This window comes from Procambarus clarkii, chromosome 62 (genome assembly GCF_040958095.1).
Source record: "Procambarus clarkii isolate CNS0578487 chromosome 62, FALCON_Pclarkii_2.0, whole genome shotgun sequence".
Lineage (NCBI taxonomy): Eukaryota > Metazoa > Arthropoda > Malacostraca > Decapoda > Cambaridae > Procambarus > Procambarus clarkii.
The window spans coordinates 17,632,095-17,656,377 of record NC_091211.1 but is presented as its reverse complement, the minus strand read 5'-3'; the positions used below and the strand labels follow the sequence as shown (position 1 = coordinate 17,656,377).

At 46.9% G+C, this 24,283-nt stretch overlaps 1 protein-coding gene across 2 annotated transcripts in view; it reads left to right on the top strand.

The window, feature by feature from the left end:
• The first annotated feature begins 805 nt into the window (after positions 1–805).
• The window catches only part of LOC123766465 (neurogenic protein big brain), a 216,130-nt gene continuing 192,652 nt past the window's right edge, over positions 806–24,283 (top strand). For both annotated transcript variants that reach the window (XM_045755584.2, XM_045755583.2), the window contains exons 1-2: positions 806–1,473; positions 8,486–8,619. In XM_045755584.2, the coding sequence (XP_045611540.1) occupies positions 1,162–1,473; positions 8,486–8,619 (446 nt within the window). In that variant the 5' untranslated portion in view covers positions 806–1,161. The remainder of the gene's footprint in view (positions 1,474–8,485; positions 8,620–24,283) is intronic.

Genomic DNA, 24,283 nt, shown 5'->3' with positions numbered 1-24,283 from the left:
GGACCTTTGAACGTATAGGCCTACATGGACCTTTGAACGTATAGGCCTACATGGACCTTTGAACGTATAGGCCTACGTGGACCTTTGAACGTATAGGCCTACATGGACCTTTGAACGTATAGGCCTAAATGTACCTTTGAACGTATAGGCCTACATATTGTTCTCGCTGTTGACTACAAACTATAAACAACTCAATTTAATAAACAATAAATGTAATGTTAATGAAGAACGAATTATTATTATTATTATTATTATTATTATTATTATTATTATTATTATTATTATTATTATTATGTGTAGCCTATGAACTGGACCTCCAGAAGGAGCTCAAATAACTTAATGTGAGATTCCTCGACTTATTCTCACGTCATCTCTATCATCATTTATATTAATAATACGAAGGCAAAACTCTGCACTGCTTTCCCCTTTTTATATGACACAAGAAAATTATCAATGAAATACAATGGTAATGCATATTATTGTATTTCAAATGCAATGACACAATGAAATACAATGCAAAAATACTGAAAAATTCTGAACCACGACAAAAATATCGTAAATGAGACCTGTAAATGGCGTTTTGAATGTACACCGCTGACAGGCGTACGAAGTTGTCCCATGTCTTTCTACGCGTACGTGTGTAATTATTATTTGATTACGTAAGCTTTAGAGAATTAGTCATTGATAACTTTACATTATTAAGGTACTTACGAAGACACATATGAATAGATAAAGAAATATGCCAATTAGATATAAGACAACAGCAGCGTTGCCATATCATACGCTCCCTGGGTCCGGGTTACAACTTCACTCAGTCGAGCTTATGTAGTCACAGAGGGAGGTGGTCATGCACGTTCCGTTGACTCGTGGAACCATGTGGTGCTTCTTGTGCTCTCTTGTTGGTAAATAATTAAGATTGATTCGAGGCGGCATTCGCTACAGTAGTATTATCCAAGTGTTCATTTTTGTGAGTGTGTTTACCGGAACATTATCTCTGACAAAGGATAACTGGATGGTCAGGGAACGAACGTTGTGCATAGAGTTCATTGTTTTAAGTGTGTATAGGCGAGAATTCTTTTTCCACTGTAAGCGAAGACAATGACAAAGTAAAAGGAATTGAGTGATTGGTTGAGGGCGTGGTGGTTGTAGGGTGTTGTGAGGATGGCGAGTACCGCCATGGGCAGCGGGGTGACCAGCGTGGATGCCCAGCTGGTGGCCCTCCTGGACAAGCTGGAGGGCCTTCGTCAGGAGACCACCAGCCCGCCCCCCAGGCCTCCCATGATCGCCGAGGTGCGCACCCTGGAGCTGTGGCGGGCGGTGATAGCAGAGTGCCTGGCCACGGTGTTCTACGTGTTCTTGGTGTGTGGCGCCTACAGCCCCTGGACGGGCAAGACCCTCACGCAGGAGGGTCAGCTCACCATATCCCTGGTGGCCGGCTTCGCCATGGCTGTCCTCGTCCACAGCTTCGGCCAGGTGGGTCTCTACCCCTGTTTTTGGTGTTTTTGATTTAACTACTCTGAACGAAATGTCATGTAGCACGGGCTATGGTGAGCCCGTAAGTCTCTACACCTTCACTAGTATATACCCGTCGTAATAAGGTTTTAATGTCTGCCCACAACAGCCTCCACGTTCTTTCTAAGTGTGGCATTGATGCTTATTGCAAAATAAAGATATTTTAATCACATGGTCAAAGGTCAAGGTCACATGAATTTTAATTACGCTGATAGCCTATATGTAGAACGATGACCTCGCTTCTTGCAGGGTCGTCGTTCGATCCCCGATGGTCCAAGTGGGTTGACACCGATGATATCCCAGCACCGTGACCTCGTATACCTTCCAAGTGCTGTATAGACTTACTGACACCACTTTCTCATTGTTGTCTTACATATTGTCAGTGTATTGTGTATAGCTTCCTGGGCTGTAATAAGTCTGTCTAGAAACTCATGTAATTGACGTTACGTCCACATAGAGGGTTTTGAGAGTTCCTTCAAAATCCAGTCAGAGGTCAAGCTTGTTTGGTGATAAATTGCCCCGTCAAGCTGTTACTTCAGTTGGTAGGTCAAGTATTACTTTATTATGCAGTTTAATTTAGGAGGCCTGGTCGAAGACCGGGCCGCGGGGACATTGAGCCCCAAAATCATCGCAAGGTAACCCCCATACCCATCCCGAGGGTGGCGGTGGAAAGGGTTAGAGGCACATAATGGGTTCAAGAACTGAGCCCCGTAATTCCATTTAGCTAAGTAACACCCAATTACTTAACTAGCTTCACGCTTATGAAGCTAGTTACAATTTTTGTTTATTACACATACATATACTGTATATACAGCATACACACATTGTTAGGTGGGTTACCTAGGTTCTGACTCGTCTGCTTAGGCAAAACTGGTGCATTTTTATACACAGTGGTAATGCTCTCAGTGGCCCGCAGGCCCACAACTAACCCCCCCCCCCCACGTAAACCCCAGCATTAGGTATCTTCTTTCCATAGAAAAAATAATAACGTTATAATTGCACTTTTGAGAGGCTCAAAAAGAGTAATTGTTAATTGAGTGCTAACAATATTGGGAGTAAGACCTCATAGAGGGCATTTTTTCTATCATATTGGGTACATGTGCATTAATGCAGCTACCCTAGACTATATGAAGGGTTTCCATAGTGTCCAATAAGAACTTGCTGTGAAATGCTAAGAATTCCCTGTCTTGCAGGATAATCAGTCGTTGTGTATGTGATCAGTAGCAGGCACTTGCAAACTTTGGATGCAATATGAAGGTGTCATCTAGAACACGAGATTGAATCAAGTACTGTATTAGTCATTAGGGAGCTGCTGTTTATTATTAGTCTTCACAATACACTACTTGTTTCTTAATCGCATTTACTGGAAGCAAAATATGGATACAGTGCAAGGATTTCAGGTATTTTATCCTGGGTAATAAGATAGGTTGCTCACAACGTGAGCTTAGATTTATCTCTAAATGGCTCAATTTTACTACAGTCCAAGATATAGTGTTCGAGTGTGTCCCTGTCTTTGTCCACACACTTTACACTTTATTTCATCTAGATTCCTATACAAGCCGAACTGCCAGATATACTTATTTGAGCTGTGACAACGTCTGTTAGTCTACTGACTTTGTTACTTGCCCCATAAACATGGTCTACTTCACACATTTCATTGTGATAAACAATGGACCTGCTAGTTCCAGTTTGCACTGTTCTACTTTCTTCAAATCCATCCAGGAGTTCTCGTCTAATGACTCCGTTCTGTTACTCAAGAACCCCTTGAGCCTTGTCAGCAGTGTTCCCGTTACTCTAAAAGAGGCTAGTTGTTCTAAGATTAGCCTTCTGCTGTGTCAAAAGCAGTTTGCAGACCAATACGGACCAATGCAGACCAATGCAGACCAATGCAGACCAATACAGACTAATACGGTTAGTTATTCAGCAGAGGAAGTTTGTGCTTCTTCCGGCAAGGGAACCACACAGGTTGCGTGCAAGTTGTGGTCTAATTTGAAACATTAACCTGTCGAGTATAATCCTCTCAAGAACTTTACATATACAGGATGTCAGAGAGGGAGGGATTATCAGGGGGAAAGCGCCAAGCCATTACGCCTATATAGCACTTGGAAGGCATTAGGACAAGGATTTAGGATGGGACGGGAGAAAGGAATCGTGCCCAACCACTTGGACAGTCGGGGATTGAACGTAGACCTGCAGGAAGCGAGACCGTCGCTCTACTGTTCAGCCCAAGTGGTTGGGTCGGGATGTCAGAGATTGGTCCGAATTTTTGTGAATTTGGTTTGGGTATTGTTTTTTTAAGTCCGTGTGTTCAGCGGCCGGGTAACATACCCTGCCTTACACTTTTAATATACACTTCTAGAAGAGAATTGTTTGGCAGCTCGGATAGTATTTTCGTGGTATTGTATGTTAAGCCCCGAAGTCATCTCAAGATAACCTCAAGATAGTGGTTGTCGGGTTTCTCTGACAAATGCTGGGTAATGCTTTCTTGACGCGGCAAAAAAAAAAAAAACAGTGGGGAAGGGGGTTGAGGTACAAAGAAAAAACGAGAAAGGAAATAATCTAAGGAAGAAATGGGAAGTAATGAAGGAAAAGAATGAATGGAAGGAGAGAGAGATAGATAAAAATAAAAATAAAAATATGGCAAGATAAACCCGGAAGTTGGTAGAGGGCTCACAGGAGAGAGACAACAATGGCGAGATCTGAAAACTTATATAAGAGTGTAAAGGGGGACAGAAAACGTGAACTTATTTTGGACAAACTTTCTGAAAAAAAAATCTGTTGCGAAATGTACATATCCTATGCTTAATTCAAGTTCAAGTATGTTTATTGAGATAAGCAATAAATACATCTCAAAGGGATAGAGTAGCTTAGGCTATTTCTACCCCCTCCCCCTATGCTTAAGATGTGACAAATACGCCCTCTAGGTAAACCCTCAGTCACGCTTTACCAACAAAAGTTAACCATACATCTATTTCGTTTCCCAAATTAATATATTTAGTTCTACGATTAGGTCAAAACACACACACAAATTAATGATATAAAATAGAGTAAATCAGGATGTATATTCCTGTCAGGAATACACCTTGCAGCCCCGTAACATTGTTCAGCAATCAAAGTTCCCAAACTAAGTGAATGGTTGGGTAGGTGTTGGGTAGGAGAACTATTCTCGCATAACCTTCCAGATTATTATTTATTATTATTAACATCTTTATTGACAAAATTAATTACAATTTTGCCTAATCTGAGGATTTTGATAGTCTTATTAAAGTGAGGATAATGCTGGTATTCACTGTCACGCAGGACAGAGGGTCATACATAAGACAATAGGTCTAAACTGTAGGCTGAAGCACATATATAATATCATGGTTACAATCAATGTTTTAATGTATGGATATGTGAAAACAACTTTCTACTGTGCACTGCCACACAAGGGCAGAGATGGGTTCATAAGTGATGCAGCTTAGAAGTAATATAAATAAAAATTGTTCCAGATTATTAAAGCTTACTTCCCACAGCTCACGCCACTGCCCCCCACATGTGCCCATTTTAATTACGGGAAGTGTTGTAAGGTTTTAACCAACGGGAAGATTTTTTTTTATTTAATATTTCCAGACTCGCGTTTTTTAATCAGCTTAGAGGGAATTTGCTACGTTGGGAAGCATTGCAATTTTTGTAGGGAGTTAATTGAACTCTACACCCCAGAGATTTATATTATTTATTTAGGTGAGTATTCCTACCTAAACATTATATCATAGGTTTATGACATTATATCGTAGGTTTATACCATTATATCATAGGATTTAAAGTCAAATTATATATTTAGGATCTGTACCATTCCTTCATTACATTCCTTCTTTCCCTTTATTTCTTCCCATTCCTTTATTATTTTCCATTCCTTCATTATTTCCCATTCCTATATTACTTCAATTCCTTCTTTATTTAGATTATTTCCTTCTCATTTTTTTCTTTGCACCTCTACACCTTCCCCAGCGTTTTTTTTTTTTGCCTCGTCGTACATTTGCCAGAGAAACCCGACAACCTGGTAGCCCCGAGTTCCCAGGTAGCTTAGTGTCGTATGTGTCAGGTGGTCGCCTGTGACAGGTGGTCGTCTGTCAGGTGGTCGCCTGTGATAGGTGGTCGTCTGTGATAGGTGGTCGTCTGTGTCAGGTGGTCGTCTGTGTCAGGTGGTCGTCTGTGTCAGGTGGTCGTCTGTGACAGGTGGTCGTCTGTGTCAGGTGGTCGTCTGTGTCAGGTGGTCGTCTGTGTCAGGTGGTCGCCTGTGATAGGTGGTCGTATGTGACAGGTGGTCGTATGTGACAGGTGGTCGTCTGTGTCAGGTGGTCGTCTGTGTCAGGCGGTCGTCTGTGTCAGGCGGTCGTCTGTGTCAGGTGGTCGTCTGTGTCAGGCGGTCGTCTGTGTCAGGCGGTCGTCTGTGTCAGGCGGTCGTCTGTGTCAGGTGGTCGTCTGTGACAGGTGGTCGTCTGTGTCAGGTGGTCGTCTGTGTCAGGTGGTCGTCTCTGGAAATGGATGGATTGTGGTTGACTTGGCTAGTGAACCATATTATCATTATTTTTTTGTTAAGGTCAGTAATATTCCCTCCCCATATTTTTTCATTTAATCCATTATTGCATATAAACGAATTATTGCATAAACGGCTAAATTACACGTTGAAATTGAATGGAACATTCAGGGCAGTGGCCTTGATCTTGAATTATCTTGAGGTGATTTCGGGGCTTAGCGTCCCCGCGGCCCAGTCCTCGACCAGGCTTCCTTTTTGTTACACACCCCTAGGAAGCAGCCCGTAGCAGCTGTCTAACTACCAGGTACCTATTTACAGCTAGGTGGACAGGCGCATTAGGTTGAAGGAAACTACCTATTTGTTTCCGCCTCCACCGGCAGAACTTCAGGACTCAGGCCTACGAATCCCGAGCGCTGTCCACTCAGCTGTCAGGCCCCTTTGATTGTTGTTTGTTTAGTAAACATATGGTTTATCGGGACCCGGTCGGCCGAGCGGACAGCACGCTGGTCTTGTGATTCTGTGGTCCCGGGTTCGATCCCGGGCGCCGACGAGAAACAATGGGCAGAGTTTCTTTCACCCTATGCCCCTGTTACCTAGCAGTAAAATAGGTACCTGGGTGTTAGTCAGCTGTCACGGGCTGTTTCCTGGGGGTGGAGGCCTGGTCGAGGACCGGGCCGGAGGGACACTAAAGCCCCGAAATTATCTCAAGATAACTTCAAGAAGATGGTGCCTCACCCCGTCTCCTTGGTTTAGGTTGTTTCAGTACTAAATGTTAAATGTTTTGTGGATGTCAAAATATTATAAAAATTATGGACCAATTTGTCAACTTTCTCCCATAAATTGGATAAGCTTGTATTAAAAAAAATAACAAAAGTCTGGTTTGGAAATACAGTATTCATAGATTTATAGAACACGTTGCTAGGTGCAGTAGTTTCTCATGTCACTCACAAGTCAAGCCTGGCCTTGGGCCGGGCTTGGGGAGTAGAACAACTCCCAGAACCCCATCAACCAGGTATCAACCAGGCATGTCGGGGAATAGGAAGCCTGTTAGGTTTACTAAAATGCTTTTAGGCCAACGGCTGATCGTCTCCTGGATACAACCCACAACACTTCCCTAACTCCCAGGTACCTATTTGCTGTTCGGTTAATTGTAGCGTAGCTTAGACAAATATATTGTGGGTGTGGATGAATAATAATAGCTGCATTCGCAAGGCCTGATAGGTAGGGGAGCCGGTGGCTGAGCGGACGGAACATTGCACGCGTGATCCTGTGGTCCCGGGTTCGATCCCGGGCGCGGGCAAGAAGCAATGGGCAGAGTTTCTTTCACCCTGATGCCCCTGTTACCTAGCAGTAAATAGGTACCTGGGAGTTAGTCAGCTGTCACGGGCTGCTTCCTGGGGGTGGAGGCCTGGTCGAGGACCGGGCCGCGGGGACGCTAAGCCCCGAAATCATCTCAAGATAACCTATTGTCAATAGTTTCCTTTATTCTCGTGCTTACGAAGGTTGGGTCTTGTCCTTTTCCTCTTCAACCAGGCACTTATTTTTGCAGAAAAACTTGATGCTTTTCATATATGGTCAGGTACAGTTACATTGCATAAATCGACAATTGTTTGTTGTTGTAGTTGACTGGAGGACCATGTGAGCACTTAAGACGTATTATCCCGGGGTGTTAGAAATTCAACATTGATTGTGTATCTCATCCTCAGCAGGTATAAATCTGTAGTTTTTGCAGAGTTTCTAGCCATATTGGTGATCATAAATAACCTGCTTGACGAACATAGGGTTAGAATCTCTTGTATGATAGATACCAAGCAACAGCCTGGTGGACCAAACTCTCACAAGTCAAGCCTGGCCTCGGGCCGGGCTTGGGGAGTAGAACAACTCCCAGAACCCCATCAACCAGGTATCAACCAGGTATACCATCTCACACAAATATAACTCATGATGACAAACAGCAGTCAAGGTCTGAAATCAGATACTCAAGGCAGAAAGAATTAGTATCATCAAAATGTGTATAGCCTCTAATGACCTAGTAGAAGCCAGTTCACAAAATTTAGTCATTCATATTGCAACCGTTTGAGAAGTAGATAGATAGCTTCTACGAGGAACAAATTAGGTGCCATCAAATATGACCTCCCCCCCCCCGTGACCTTTCTCTTTCTATCACTTAAACAGGAATTTGGAAGTGTGTCTAGACACACATTAACACCGGGGCACTTGATGGGGAGCAGACCCCTGCACTTTACTGTTAGAACTGCATTGTTCCTCTTAAGACACTCAACTGTTTCCCAGTATTAAGTCCTGATCTTCAGGATGCTAGGAAATTTGTATTTCCAATACTATGTATCCATACCGGCTTTGCGCTTTCTTTTGATAATTACCTGCCTTCTCGGCCTTGGCCTCATACTTGCTCATAATGATAACTTACGGTGTGTTTTGTGGTTCCTCCCACAGGTGTCAGGAGGGCACGTGAACCCGGCGGTGACAATATCACTAGCTGTGACCCGGCGTGTGTCCCCCCTGAGAGCCGCCATGTTTGTCCTGGCTCAACTGGGCGGAGGCATTGCTGGCGCTGCGCTTCTCTACGGGTAAGAAAGATTTCTCCTTGCTGTGCAGTGTTTTCCTTGCTGTGCAGTGTTGTTATAACTGTTGTAACCGAGGACGTGAACAATGTGTTAAAAATAAAGTTCCTCGTAATGTATACGTAAAATCTCTTAATATAAATAGGCCTATTTGTTTTGCATTTTTAATTTTATGCTGTCATGGTGTTACCCATAGCCTAGCATACATTTGGACTTTATGATATAGCCTAGCATAAGCATACATCCTGGGCTATATGGTATAGCCTAGCATACATCCTGGGCTATATGATATAGCCTAGCATACATCCTGGGCTATATGATATAGCCTAGCATACATCCTGGGCTATATGATATAGCCTAGCATACATCCTGGGCTATATCATATATAGCCCAGGATGATATATGATATAGCCTAGCATACATCCTGGGCTATATGATATAGCCTAGCATACATCCTGGGCTATATGATATAGCCTAGCATACATCCTGGGCTATATGATATAGCCTAGCATACATCCTGGGCTATATGATATAGCCTAGCATACATCCTGGGCTATATGATATAGCCTAGCATACATCCTGGGCTATATGATATAGCCTAGCATACATCCTGGGCTATATGATATAGCCTAGCATACATCCTGGGCTATATGGTATGGCCTAGCATATATCCTGCTATAAAGGCTATATGAGAGTTATCGCGCTTACGCCTCTTTTCTACTGTATTATTCATGTCATCATTGTCATGTTAGACGAACTTAGGTCGTATAAGAATGAATGCAATTTTGATGTTACCGGATTTCATTTCGCATAAGGGACTGGAAAGACCCATGCAGAATCCTGGGATGGGGGGAGGGTGTGGGTTGTGGGGGGGGGGGAGTAGGACATTTCTTGCTCAAGGCAGGCGACGTTGGAAGGTTCTAGAAGGCAATATGACGTAGTATGCTTCTAGATTAATAATAATAATTTCTTTCACCTGGGCTGGAGGAGACTCGAACCACGACTCGAATCATTTATATAACTGCCTTCAAGTGGCAGTTCATCAAAATAAACACCACAAGCTAAGAGATAAAGTTGTTTCGACGACTGTTTGACTAGGCCTACTGACTGGTCTATTTCGCCGAGTTAGTGTTATTGCTCACATTTTTTTCCTGGGTATTGTTTGTGGAATATGCTTGGTCAACTCAAACATCAAATGGCGAAGAAACTGGAGAACGCCATTATTATTTACGAAGATTGTGGCCAGTCAGGTGAATTGACATTTGTCCCACGTCCTGGCGGAAGCCGATGACAAGAAGTACTGCACAAGCAGACGTTTTTAATTGTGATGATTAAGTTTCTTAGGCGCTTTGGTGAACGCCCGTTTGTGTTGGGGTGGAACATCTTCAAGAGGAAACTAGATTGTTTCCTCCAAGGAGTGCCGGACCAATCGGGCTGTGGCGGATATGTGGGCCTGCGGGCCTCTCCAAGCAACAGCCTAGTGGACCAAACCCTCACAAGTCAAGCCTGGCCTCGGGCCGGGCTTGGGGAGTAGAAGAACTCCCAGAACCCCATGAACCAGGTACGTCCAGCTGATAGATTTGTACCAGTGCCGTCGTCTTGACACAAACCCAACTTCACCTGTGGTGCCGACTTTGCTCTGTGACACCCGGAGAAGAGGGAGTTTCTCTTACATACATTTCATAGGCAAATAATATTACTATAAGTTTGTGTTGAAAACAAATAGGCCTCGAAATGTAAACGCCTGTTCATTTATATGACAATAAAAACATTCCATTAATACTTTAATGTTTGATGTAGGCTACGGTAATATAATCTAATTAACCCAGGCCTAATTGGTTGTTTCCTCATCGTACTTGTTGATTACGCCTCTCAACTAGCAATATAAGTGTGTATATCCGTAATAGCTATTATTTTATAATATATTCGTAGCTATTATTTTATAACAGCTATCTGTAGTTATTATTTTATCATAGCTATGATAAAATAGCTATTTTTTTAAATTTAAAAAAATAGCTATCCGTATCTATATTTTTATTGATCTTTATTATAGTGTTTGTTACGTAAGAGTATGTGTAGAACCATGGTTCTACATCTTCTCCTGCAGCAGTTGTAGGCCCCACGGTGGCAACTGGCGGCCGCCACATGCCAGCACACCCGATACTTTCCTTCCTCTTGTCGTATGTACTGAACAAAAGTTCTTCCAAACATCACGTGTTTGTGTAGATAGATGTCTTTTCCGTCTGCTGGTCCTCAAAATAAACATCGTATTTCAGTGTAGGTTGTCGTTACCCATAATTAAATAAATTCTGTGCATCATGCTGTCTCAGATTCTTCTTTCAACTGATGTTAGGCTATCTTTAGCTTCTTCAGTTTGTCGTCGTAGCTCAGCACTAAGTTTTGGGAGTAGCCTTGTGCTGGTTGTGCGTGTCTTCGACTGGACTCTAGTTCATACCTGGTTGATGGGGTTCTGGGAGTTCTTCTACTCCCCAAGCCCGGCCCGAGGCCAGGCTTGACCTGTGAGAGTTTGGTCCACCAGGCTGTTGCTTGGAGCGGCCCGCAGGCCCACATACTCACCACAGCCCGGCTGATCCGGAACTTCTCTTAGAAAACTGTCCAGTTTTCTCTTGAAGATGTCCACGGTTGTTCCAGCTGACGGGTCATATCGAAGTCCTGGTTACCACGTTCCAGCACAAAGCCGAGGCTTCAAGTCTAAAATTCGGACATGCCTTTCTACCTTCCACGTTTTCCCATCCTTTTATAACTTGTTTAGAAGTTAGAATAGAGCCAGTTTGACCTCACTATACAGAGTGGTGTCGGGCCGTGTCGTAATGCAGATGAAACTCCTCTCAGCTGATGCTTCCCCTGGGCTGTTGGCCACTTCAACTTGGCGCAACTTTACCCCTCAGGTCACCCCTGACCCTTCGCAAAATACAATGTTCCGTAGCTTATTCTTCGTTTTAAGCTTATCACCACTAGGACTGGACGGTAGAGTGACGGTCTCGCTTCATGCAGGTCTGCGTTCAATCCCCCGACCGTCCAAGTGGTTGGGCACCATTCCTTCCCCCCCCCCCCCGTCCTATCCCAAATTCTTATCCTGACCCCTTCCAAGTGCTATATAGTCGTGATAGCTTGGCGCTTTCTCTTGATGGTTTCCTCCCTTGCATTGCCACATGTCATGACATCATTACTCTATATATCATTATGCATATCCTTTATTGTATGATCCACTTCATTTGTGTTACTAGAAAAAATCAAAACAATGCACAGAGGTAAGTAGTCTGGGTACTGTTATAGTAACTACACTGGCTAGATAGGCCTATAATAGCAAGTTCTGAAATGGAAACGCTTAAAACGTTCAGTTTTTTTAGGGAAATTCCTGCGCGGGTCCTAAGCCTCTGGCTGGCCCACTAAGTGTTGCTTGTTGCTGTTTTACTTGGGCGGAGTACGAGTAGTTATGACTCGTTTGGTCGCTTCAGTTAGATTTTGCCCCATGTGTTTAACAACTTATTCTGCTCTGTTGAATCGTAGTTGAAATCTTATTGGGTTTGTAACTGTGCACTGTGTTAGATAATGTTCCAGTGGTCCGTCGGGTATTTCTCCACAGTGTTGACAAGACGTTCAGACGACAGGTGTAGGTTAACACGTACAGCCACAGGTGTAGCGATAAGTGTAGTCACAGGTGTGGTAACGCATGAAGCCACACGCGAGTAAGTGTAGGTGTAGTAACAAGTGCTGGTACAGTAATATGGCAGTTAATGTTCAGGTACAGTGATAACCAAACACGTGTAGCTACACATGCTGTAACAAGGTACACTGTAAGTAACAGGTACTGATACACGTACAGGGGGTGGGGGGGGGGACTATGAGGAGGAAGCTCCAAGTCATTACTACTGTATAGCACTTGGAAGGGGTCAGGATAAGGATTTGGGATGGGACGGAGGGAAGGGAATGGTGCCCAACCACTTGGACGGTCGGAGATTGAACGCAGACCTGCATGAAGCGAGACCGTCACTCTACCGTCCAGCCCAAGTGGTTGAGGTGGGGGGGGGGGGGAGAGAACTGGGATTATTACAGACGTATTCCTAGAGTGTTTCCCAAGGAGACCGTTCTCGCTGGCGTTCCCAACATCAAGAAAGTGTCGTACTAAAGTGCCCTTATCTTAACGTTCCAGAGGAACCAAAACAGAAAACGGGACAGTACGTCAATGTCGCGAGCCGCTACCATTTTCAAGTACGATTTTTTGACCTTTGGTGAAGTATACGTCAAAATGAGGCGTGCTATCACGAGTCCCATGATAGCAATATCATGCAAAAATTAGATTTACCTGAAGCCTACTAAATCAAGCTGACTAGATTCAGTGAGTTATGTGTTATTGCCACTTCACCTTCCCTTGGCACCTCTCATTCTTCTATCTCTCATTTTTCTACTGCAATTTAGCTTCCAAATTAAACGCCATATTATCATGTTTGATGTCAAGATGCAAAAGTGGCTTTTAGTCTGCATCAAAGAGGTGCTGTACAGTGTTGCCGGCTTGGCGCCTTCTTTTCATAATTACTCGCATCAAAAGGTTTATACTTTCATCCCGTGTGTGTCACTCCTGTGGCGTCTTTGAAGGAGGGAGGAGTGACCGGCCCACAGGGAAAACATTTCTTGCGTATTCTTCACACAAGTTACACGAGAAAATGAGAATATCTTGGGAGTCGTGTTTCCTACCCCGTGACAAGAGACAATTGTATTAATGGTGTAATCTGAGTCACATTGGATTGGCAGTCTGTGTTGTTGGCCAGACCACACACTAGAAGGTGAAGGGACGACGACGTTTCGACTTGAGAATGGTCCAGGACGGACCGAAACGTCGTCGTCCCTTCACCTTCTAGTGTGTGGTCTGGTCGACATAATTTAGCCACGCTATTGTGACTCATCGCCTGCATAGGGTGGATTCTACCTACCATCCCGCCAGTCTCTGTGGAGATCTGTCCTTGTGGGAACACGGGAGCCGGTGGCTGAGCGGACAGAACACTGGACGCGTGATCCTGTGGTCCCGGGTTCGATCCCGGGCGCCGGCGAGAAACGATGAGCAGAGTTTTTCACCCTGATGGCCCTGTTACCTAGCAGTAAATAGGTACCTGGGAGTTAGTCAGCTGTCACGGGCTGCTTCCTGGGGATGGAGGCCTGGTCGAGAACCGGGCCGCGGGGACACTAAAGCCCCGAAATCATCTCAAGATAACACCGTGGGGGTGAATCATGTGGCAAGTGAGAAGGTGAAAGAATGAGTAGCAGTATGATAATAGTGAGAGGTAGCAGTGAGTTTGGGTGTGATAGGAAGCATGATAGTGAGAGTCCATGGAAGCCTTAACAAAGTGTCAAGGGAAAGAATCACCCGTGCTCCCCTCTTCCCTCCCATTTCCCCTTTTCTGCCGAGACTAGGCACCTTCAAGATCGCCTTCACACCACACATACTCCTGCCCACATTGTTTGGTGACGCGCCATTGTGTAGCTCCCCACAATGGCGGGCAGGCTAGCTGGGGTGATTATTGTCACTGGCACCGCCAGGGTGCCTAGTCACCAGTTATGGTGGCTGTGGTCGTCATGGTGTAGTGTCAGAGGTGCCTGTGGTGGCGGTAGTAGTGTGTGTGTGTGTGTGTGGAGCAAGGCCGTCCGCCGCCTGGGCCAGGAAGTAGTGGAGTGTCTGGGAGGATGGAGGCGGGATACGCCACTATAAGTATTATTGAACTAGAGTCCGCGCCTCCTTCGTAGCGTAGCAAGGAGGGTGGCGGAGGCTGGAGCGTCAGGAGAGGTCTCAGATTTGGGTGCTGGTGGAGGGGTGGAGGTGGTGGTCACTCCTGCCAGTATTAGGCTGACACCTCCTCCACTTCACGTCCCCTACCACCTGCCCCCCCCCCCCTGGTTCTTTTAACTAAGTCTCATACACAAACGTTCTTTACGATTAGGCTAGCATTGAAAATTATGCGTTCAATTTGTAACGAGTCGGTAAGCCTCAGTCAGTCTCTCTCGTACTCTCTCTCTCTTACTCTCTCTTTCTCTTACGCTCTCTCTCTCTCTTACTCTCTTTCTCTCTTACTCTTTCTCTCTTACTCTCTCTCTCTTACTCTCTCTCTCTTACTCTCTCTCTCTCTTACTCTCTCTTACTCTCTCTCTCTCTTTCTCTCTCTTACTCTCTCTCTCTTACTCTCTCTCTCTCTCTCTCTCTCTCTCTCTCTCTCTCTCTTACTCTCTCTCTCTCTTACTCTCTCTCTCTCTTACTCTCTCTCTCTTACTCTCTCTCTCTTACTCTCTCTCTCTTACTCTCTCTCTCTCTTACTCTCTCTTTTACTCTCTCTCTTACTCTCTCTCTTTTACTCTCTCTCTTACTCTCTCTCTCTCTCTTACTCTCTCTCTCTTACTCTTACTCTCTCTCTCTTACTCCCGCACATAAATGTGGAAAGCGCTGGTGCTGCACACCCAGGCGCTGACACGACTGTTTTATGGAGCCTTGGTCACCAGTAGTTGGGTTGTGGTAGTCTGGTGCTGACGGTGGTAGTCGGGTTGTGGAAGGTTGAGTTAGGTGTTTAGGTTCTGTTGGCGATTATTTGAATTTGAAATACGTGGGTGAAGCATTTGTTCAACCCGTCCTCGACTCAAGTCCATTCCATCCAGCGGTCGACCCCACAGACGCATTCATTAATTTTTACATGCTGTTCATTCCAAACGGGAATTGTCTCATACAAATTAATACTATAATATATTAGGATATTGTGCATATATAGGCATAGGTTAGGTTAGGTGTTTAGGTTCTGTTGGCGATTATTTGTATTTGTAGTACGCGGGTGAAGCATTTACAGCGTTGTGGTTCGAACAAAAGTCGTCAGTGAAGCACTTGTTCCGGAGGTGTTCGGACGTCATCCAGCCCGTCCTCCAAACAAAGATCCAAAAGTGATTCCATGCACCCGCCAAACCCCCTGTTTATGAATGAAAAGCGGTTTACACACGACTCACAACTGCTGACGTTCGAACATATCCGGAACAAGTGTTTCAATGACGAGTTTTGTTCGAACCACAACGCTGTAAATGCTTCACCCACGTACTACAAATACAAATAATCGCCAACAGAACCTAAACACCAAACATAACCTATCCTATACCTATATATGCACAATATGCTAATATATTATAATATTAATTTATACTTGCGAAAATTCCCGTTTTGAATGAACAGCATGTTAAAATTTATGAATGCGTCTGTGGGGTTGACCGCTGAATGTAATGGACTTGAGTCGAGGACGGGTTGCGTCATCAGTTGTGAGTCGTGTGTAAACCGTTGTTCATTCATAAACAGCTGGGGTTTGGCGGGTGGATGGAATCACTTTTGGGTCTTTGTTTGGAGGACGGGATGTTTGGTAACACTGGATTCGTATAGATCCGACACAATAGTTTAAATATTAGTCAACATTGTCGGTTAGAACTGGGCTCTGGATGGGTGATTACCTGATTACCTAATTACCTGATCAACCAGGCTGTGACTCATACGTCAGGCTGCGAGCAGCCGCGTCTAACAGCCTGGTTGATCAGTCCAGCAACCAGGAGGCCTGGTCGACGACCGGGCCGCGGGGACACTAAGCCCCGGAAGCACCTCAAGGTAGCCTCAAGGTAGAACAACGCCAAGATTGCATAGACCGCGTCGATCAATAAGCAACTGAGATGCTTTAGAATTGTTAACGAGATCAGTAGTATAAGAATTTTATTCATTAGCCGTCGAGTGAAGGTGCATTTTTCAACCTAAAAAAAAAACCTGTGGCTCTTCACCGGTGATGCCAACATGGATGTGAAAAATGGTGTGAGAGTTAGTGTAGGAGCGTGGCTTATACGCCCTCCAGACCTGACTGGCAATGTTGCGGTACGGTGAAGTGCAGGAACCCAGTACTTGGGGGGAGGTTATGCTGCCGGCGGGTAAACACTGGAGGCTGAGGTTTGCCTTTGTCTGTCTGTCTCGCTCTCTGTGTCTGTCTGTCTGCCTCTCTCTCTGTCTGTCTGTCACTCCCCTCTCTCTCTCTCCCCTCTCTCTCTCTCCCCTCTCTCTCTCTCCCCTCTCTCTCTCTCCCCCCTCTCTCTCTCCCCTCTCTCTCTCTCCCCTCTCTCTCTCTCTCTCCCCCTCTCCCCCCTCTCTCTCTCCCCTCTCTCTCTCTCTCCCCCCTCTCTCTCTCCCCTCTCTCTCTCTCCCCTCTCTCTCTCTCCCCTCTCTCTCTCTCCCCCCCTCTCTCTCTCCCCCCCTCTCTCTCTCCCCCCCTCTCTCCCCCCCCTCTCTCTCTCCCCCCCTCTCTCTCTCCCCCCCCTCTCTCTCTCCCCCCCTCTCTCTCTCCCCCCCTCTCTCTCTCCCCCCCCTCTCTCTCTCCCCCCCTCTCTCTCTCCCCCCCCCTCTCTCTCTCCCCCCCCCTCTCTCTCCCCTCCTCTCACCCCCCTCCTCTCCCCCCCCTCTCTCTCTCCCCCCCTCTCTCTCTCCCCCCCTCTCTCTCTCCCCCCCTCTCTCTCTCCCCTCTCTCTCTCCCCCCCCTCTCTCTCCCCCCCCTCTCTCTCCCCCCCTCTCACCCCCCTCCTCTCACCCCCCTCCTCTCACCCCCCTCTCTCTCCCCCTTCCTCCCTCCCCCCCCCCATCCGTTACAGTTTCTGAGAGGCTACACACTAGGGGGGGCAATATAGACACGTCTGTAACTGCTGGGCTGAGCTGAATTATATCCATGTAATATACATTGGTTTGATGCAGCAGACCACTGAACCTGTAGCAGTGTGCGTGCGTTGACAAGTGCTACAACGTCAAATGAGTTAGTGAATGTGTAGAAGAGCAGGCCGTATGTGTAGTGCCTGCCCCCTACCAGCACGCCCACCACCCCCCTACCGGCACGCCCACTGCTAACGTCCGCCACTGGCACGCCCACTGCTAACGTCCGCCACTGGCACGCCCACTGCTAACGTCCGCCACTGGCACGCCCACTGCTAACGTCCGCCACTGGCACGTCCCGGAATTACTATAGAAGGAAAATGTTAGAATTTGTGTTGTATCAATATATGGGAGCGAGGCAGTAGGGCTGTAGCACTTGTGAGGGCCGTGAGGACGGAGGCCAGCACCAGTGCTCAGACACTCGGGCCGTCACCTTACCACACTCTCACTGACTTGCTAGAAATGTTTGTTATAAATGTCGCGAGGTAACTTGTCATCATTTTAGGCTCTTTACCTAAAATCCAGTGATTTATTTGCTAATAAATACGCAGGGCAATACGCCTCCCTCCACCGGGAGGGAGTCGGTGACTGAGCGGACAGAACACTGGACGCGTGATCCTGTGGACCCGGGTTCGATCCCGGGCACCGGCGAGAGACAATGGGCAGAGTTTCTTTCACTCTGATGCTCCTGTTACCTAGCAGTAAATGGGTACCTGGAAGTTAGTCAGCTGTCACGGGCTGCTTCCTGGGGGTGGAGGCCTGAACGAGGACCGGGCCGCGGGGACACTAAGCCCTGAAATCATCTCAAGATAACCTCAAGATAGGGCAAAGATCTTGCCCAAGTTTATCCTCCTCCAGGATACACTACGCCTGCCCCACTGTCAAGAGTGCTCTGACAGTGGCCACTTTGACAGCTAACGTACATGTATGTACACTATTCGACTGCCTACAAGAATTGGAATTCCATTCAAGAAGTTGATTATAGTTTCAACTCGTGTGTAATACTGACACCCTCCGCGTGGACTATTAAAGTAGGTTTCCCGTGCCCATTATACGCCTCTGTAAACTTTTCCATTACAGCCAGGAGATGCGTTTGTGGTGTGTATTGAATGTACCTGTAAATGGCCTGTTTGTATAGGCCATCTACGAAGAATCAGGTAGCACTGTAAGAGTTGATATGAGGGTGTGTGTATATATATGTATGTGTATAAAGTATATATGGAAGCTGATCAGAATTACATTTCACCTTTGTAAATGCACATTAATGACACTATGTAAAAGTCACATCGAACACTTTATGTAGGGCATACGTAAATCTGTGTATCTATGTATTACGTATGTAGGTTAGCTTAGCATTTTAAAAGCACGGAATCACCTTCTGTGGTTGAGTGTTCAATAAACCCTTGAACTATATGTTTAACACATCTCTAACCCTGTCCATGGAGGACAGAAGAAAATGTATATATGCTGGTTAGCATTGTAAATGTCTGGCCACGTTTGTGGTAAATACTAATAATAATAATAATAATAATAATAATAATAATAATAAAAAATTCCCTGGAGAGAGTGGTGGTTCTTCCCGGTGGAGGCTGGCTTGGTCTCCCCGGCCACAGGCAAGATGGCGGCTCTCCACATGTCAGGTACACCGGTCATTGTCTCCTCCTGCCCTCGGTTCACTTACCAGGTCAAGGAGTGTTGACCTCGGGGATGAGAGGCCTCGAGCAGTCAGGTCTGGTAGTCTGTCCCAGGCTGCTTCGTCATATATTCCCCCCTGAGACTTTTGTATATGGTGATCATGTCCCCTTTTTCCGTTGGCGCTCCAACACCAGCACCAGGTGTTTAATATTTCATCAAGCTGAGGCTCCACGTTCCCTAGACATACACTAGTCTATGTTAGACGTCTTTAAAGATGCAAAGCCTTAGACTTTTAACACGTACAGAATAACTTTCTGGTTGATAAATGTTAATCTTCTTGTTTGAGGAGCTGTTCACTTGAGACAGTTAAGCAAGTCCCAGCTGTGTCTGGGTACAAGTGACAGGATGAACAACCCAGCGGGTTTTCTTCCTATTGGGGAGTGTTGTACATGCTGCTATGGCGGTGTGTCCACTCACAAGATGAGTGACGCTGCCCAATACTGACACTATGGTGGTGTGTCCACTCACAGGATGAGTGGCGCTGCCCAATACTGTCACTATGGCGGTGTGTCCACTCACAAGATGAGTGACGCTGCCCAATACTGACACTATGGTGGTGTGTCCACTCACAGGATGAGTGGCGCTGCCCAATACTGTCACTATGGCGGTGTGTCCACTCACAAGATGAGTGACGCTGCCCAATACTGTCACTATGGCGGTGTGTCCACTCACAGGATGAGTGACGCTGCCCAATACTGTCACTATGGCGGTGTGTCCACTCACAAGATGAGTGGCGCTGCCCAATACTGTCACTATGGCGGTGTGTCCACTCACAAGATGAGTGGCGCTGCCCAATACTGTCACTATGGCGGTGTGTCCACTCACAAGATGAGTGGCGCTGCCCAATACTGTCACTATGGCGGTGTGTCCACTCACAAGATGAGTGACGCTGCCCAATACTGTCACTATGGCGGTGTGTCCACTCACAAGATGAGTGACGCTGCCCAATACTGTCACTATGGCGGTGTGTCCACTCACAGGATGAGTGGCGCTGCCCAATAAACTCGCCCCTCGGGGCAAAATTTAAAAATTTAAACTTTCTGTAAAATAACATCATGTAGAGAATGTAGCGCACAAGACGACGTGTAGTGCGCTAATGCGAATTATTAAAGGATTAGAGTGGAGGTGGTATGACTGTAAGTAGGATGTAGCAAGCATCAAATTAGCTTCCTTGAGGTTAAAGGTGTAATGTGGTCTTGAAAGAGAACTTTCTTGCTCGCGGTCATTGCCAGAGAAACAAGAAGTCGTCTCACCTGATGTGTTGTGGTGGTGTTTGAAATTGAAATTGAAATAAGTTTATTGAGGTAAAATCCACACAAAGGGATGAGGTAGCTCAAGCTATTCTCACCCCGTTCAGTACATCGTGTTAATACATACATACACACACATCACAAACAATAAACATATTACCGAACATTCTGAGAGATAAACATATACATTCCTCCTTTACACAAGTAGTATGGTATCAGACGTACACACAAATACTTTTATGACCTATCTTGAGGTTATCTTGAGATGATTTCGGGGCTTTAGTGTCCCTGCGGCCCGGTCCTCGACCAGGCCTCCACCACCAGGAAGCAGCCCGTGACAGCTGACTAACACGCAGGTACCTATTTTACTGCTAGGTAACAGGGGCATAGGGAGAAAGAAACTGCCCATGTTTCTTTCCGGAGCCTGGGATCGAACCCAGGACCACAGGATCACAAGTCCAGCGTACTGCCCGCTCGGCCGACCGGCTCCTATAGTCCGCTCCTATATAAACCGTATAACCTTTTGTTATTCAGGTAAATAATTTTGGTTTCCGTGGGTATATAGGTCAGTTACTCCGCTGGACAATTGCCAGGTTCCCGCGCTTTTGATAGTCCTTCCAAATATTTTGTCTAGGAATGGGGGAAGGGGGGGCGGGGGGATCTGGCTAGCCTGAAGCATACAAGGCTTTTCCATTTGGTCTCCACGCTCGCATATTACCGTTAATTTGGGTTAATTTGGGTTCCATTTTGGTCCATTTCGTTTTTTGTGTTTTTGACCCATTTAGGTGATGCTCACAGGGACTTCGGGGTCAAACTTTTAAGGAGGATGTAGGATGTGATATGTTAAGTATAGTAATGTTTACCCAACCTGTACTCTTACAAATTACGTCTGAATTTGGCCGTTTGTCCATATGACCGAAAATGGACATAGTTTGAAAATGAAATTAAAATTGAAAATAAATTTTGTATTTTTTTCCAAAACAGCAAGTTAAGGATCCTCTGGTAGGTTAGGAGGGCAGGAAGTTATCCTTAAAATTAAGTTTCAAAACGTCATGAAAACCGTTAATTGAAAGTTTCCTCTCCTAACCTAACCGAGTAAGCCGGAGGACTCGAGCAGAAAACGGGACAGTACGTCACTTTCGTGAGCCGATTTCATTTTAAATTACGTCCATTTTTGGCCATAGTGCGCATACCAGCGAAAAGTGACATAGTATTAAGAGGACGGGTTACAAAAGACCAGTGAGGCTCGCGAGGGCTGACCTGGGTCTTGGCCTCACACACCTGCACCTTGGCTTCACGGGTGAGGGGAAGGAATGGTACCCAAACACTTGAACGGTCGGGGATTGAACGAGCGACCGACTTGCATGAAGCCAGACCGTTGTTCTACCGTCCAACCTAAGTGGTTGGGCTTTTTTCCGGGAGACAAGTTATGGATGACCTCTGTGGGGTAAATATTATGTACATGTACTGAACACATCCGTGACATTGCCATCAAATGAATATCATAAACAATTATCTCTAACAAATTGACTTGGTTAAGAGCGAGTCTTGTGAGACTTGGCAACTCTAGGCTACATATCAGCACCCATTTTATTGTTTTTTATTCTTTTTTACACTTAGTGTGAACAAAGCAATGCTGTGGCCCCCCTGCTCCCCCCCCCCCTCCCCGTCACTCCTCGTACCTCGCCTCTAACGTTGTACTCAGCCAGATTTAATTAATTTTTTGTGTAGGTGCCAGATATTGCGTATTATGGCCGCCATTAGGCGTCTGGTGAGAATATTTTATTGTTGCCAAGGACTAGACGCTGGTGTGGGGGGGGGCGTAGTAATGGGGGGAGAGGGGGGAATGGGTTGTGATGGGGGGAGAGGGGGTAATGGGTTGTGATGGGGGGGGGGGCGTGGAGGCACACCCCTTTAGTCGGGGGAAGGTGGGGTGGGGGGTGGTACTAGGTAGGCAGCCTCTCCGGTGTTTATATTACGAGGATATCGCCGTTTATACGAGACAAGGTGGTGATAGTGGGGTTGTATTTTAGTGGTCCTGGGGGAGACTGAGGCTGTTTTAGTGGTCCTGGGGGAGACTGAGCCTGTTTTAGTGGTCCTGGGGGGAGACTGAGGCTGTTTTAGTGGTCCTGGGGGAGACTGAGCCTGTTTTAGTGGTCCTGGGGGAGACTGAGGCTGTTTTAGTGGTCCTGGGGGAGACTGAGGCTGTTTTAGTGGTCCTGGGGGAGACTGAGGCTGTTTTAGTGGTCCTGGGGGGAGACTGAGGCTGTTTTAGTGGTCCTGGGGGAGACTGAGGCTGTTTTAGTGGTCCTGGGGGGAGACTGAGGCTGTTTTAGTGGTCCTGGGGGAGACTGAGCCTGTTTTAGTGGTCCTGGGGGAGACTGAGCCTGTTTTAGTGGTCCTGGGGGGAGACTGAGGCTGTTTTAGTGGTCCTGGGGGGAGACTGAGGCTGTTTTAGTGGTCCTGGGGGGAGACTGAGGCTGTTTTAGTGGTCCTGGGGGAGACTGAGGCTGTTTTAGTGGTCCTGGGGGAGACTGAGGCTGTTTTAGTGGTCCTGGGGGAGACTGAGGCTGTTTTAGTGGTCCTGGGGGAGACTGAGGCTGTTTTAGTGGTCCTGGGGGAGACTGAGGCTGTTTTAGTGGTCCTGGGGGGAGACTGAGGCTGTTTTAGTGGTCCTGGGGGGAGACTGAGGCTGTTTTAGTGGTCCTGGGGGAGACTGAGGCTGTTTTAGTGGTCCTGGGGGGAGACTGAGGCTGTTTTAGTGGTCCTGGGGGGAGACTGAGGCTGTTTTAGTGGTCCTGGGGGAGACTGAGGCTGTTTTAGTGGTCCTGGGGGAGACTGAGGCTGTTTTAGTGGTCCTGGGGGGAGACTGAGGCTGTTTTAGTGGTCCTGGGGGAGACTGAGGCTGTTTTAGTGGTCCTGGGGGAGACTGAGGCTGTTTTAGTGGTCCTGGGGGAGACTGAGGCTGTTTTAGTGGTCCTGGGGGAGACTGGGCCTGTTTTAGTGGTCCTGGGGGAGACTGAGGCTGTTTTAGTGGTCCTGGGGGGAGACTGGGCCTGTTTTAGTGGTCCTGCGGGAGACTGGGCCTGTTTTAGTGGTCCTGGGGGAGACTGAGCCTGTTTTAGTGGTCCTGGGGGAGACTGGGCTTGTTTTAGTGGTCCTGGGGGAGACTGAGGCTGTTTTAGTGGTCCTGGGGGAGACTGAGGCTGTTTTAGTGGTCCTGGGGGAGACTGAGCCTGTTTTAGTGGTCCTGGGGGAGACTGAGCCTGTTTTAGTGGTCCTGGGGGAGACTGAGGCTGTTTTAGTGGTCCTGGGGGGAGACTGAGGCTGTTTTAGTGGTCCTGGGGGGGACTGAGGCCTGTTTTAGTGGACCTGGGGGGAGACTGGGCCTGTTTTAGTGGACCTGGGGGAGACTGGGCCTGTTTTAGTGTTCCTGGGGGAGACTGGGCCTGTTTTAGTGGTCCTGGGGGAGACTGGGCCTGTTTTAGTGGTCCTGGGGGGAGACTGGGCCTGTTTTAGTGGTCCTGGGGGGAGACGGCCTGTTTTAGTGATCCTGGGGGGAGACTGAGGCTGTTTTAGTGGTCCTGGGGGGAGACTGGGCCTGTTTTAGTGGTCCTGGGGGGAGACTAGGCCTGTTTTAGTGGTCCTGGGGGAGACTGGGCCTGTTTTAGTGGTCCTGGGGGAAGACTGAGCCTGTTTTAGTGGTCCTGGGGGGAGACTGAGGCTGTTTTAGTGGTCCTGGGGGAGATTGAGCCTGTTTTAGTGGTCCTGGGGGAGACTGGGCCTGTTTTAGTGGTCCTGGGGGGAGACTAGGCCTGTTTTAGTGGTCCTGGGGGGAGACTGGGCCTGTTTTAGTGGTCCTGGGGGGAGACTAGGCCTGTTTTAGTGGTCTTGGGGGAGACTGAGGCTGTTTTAGTGGTCCTGGGGGAGATTGAGCCTGTTTTATTGGTCCTGGGGGAGACTGGGCCTGTTTTAGTGGTCCTGGGGGGAGACTGGGCCTGTTTTAGTG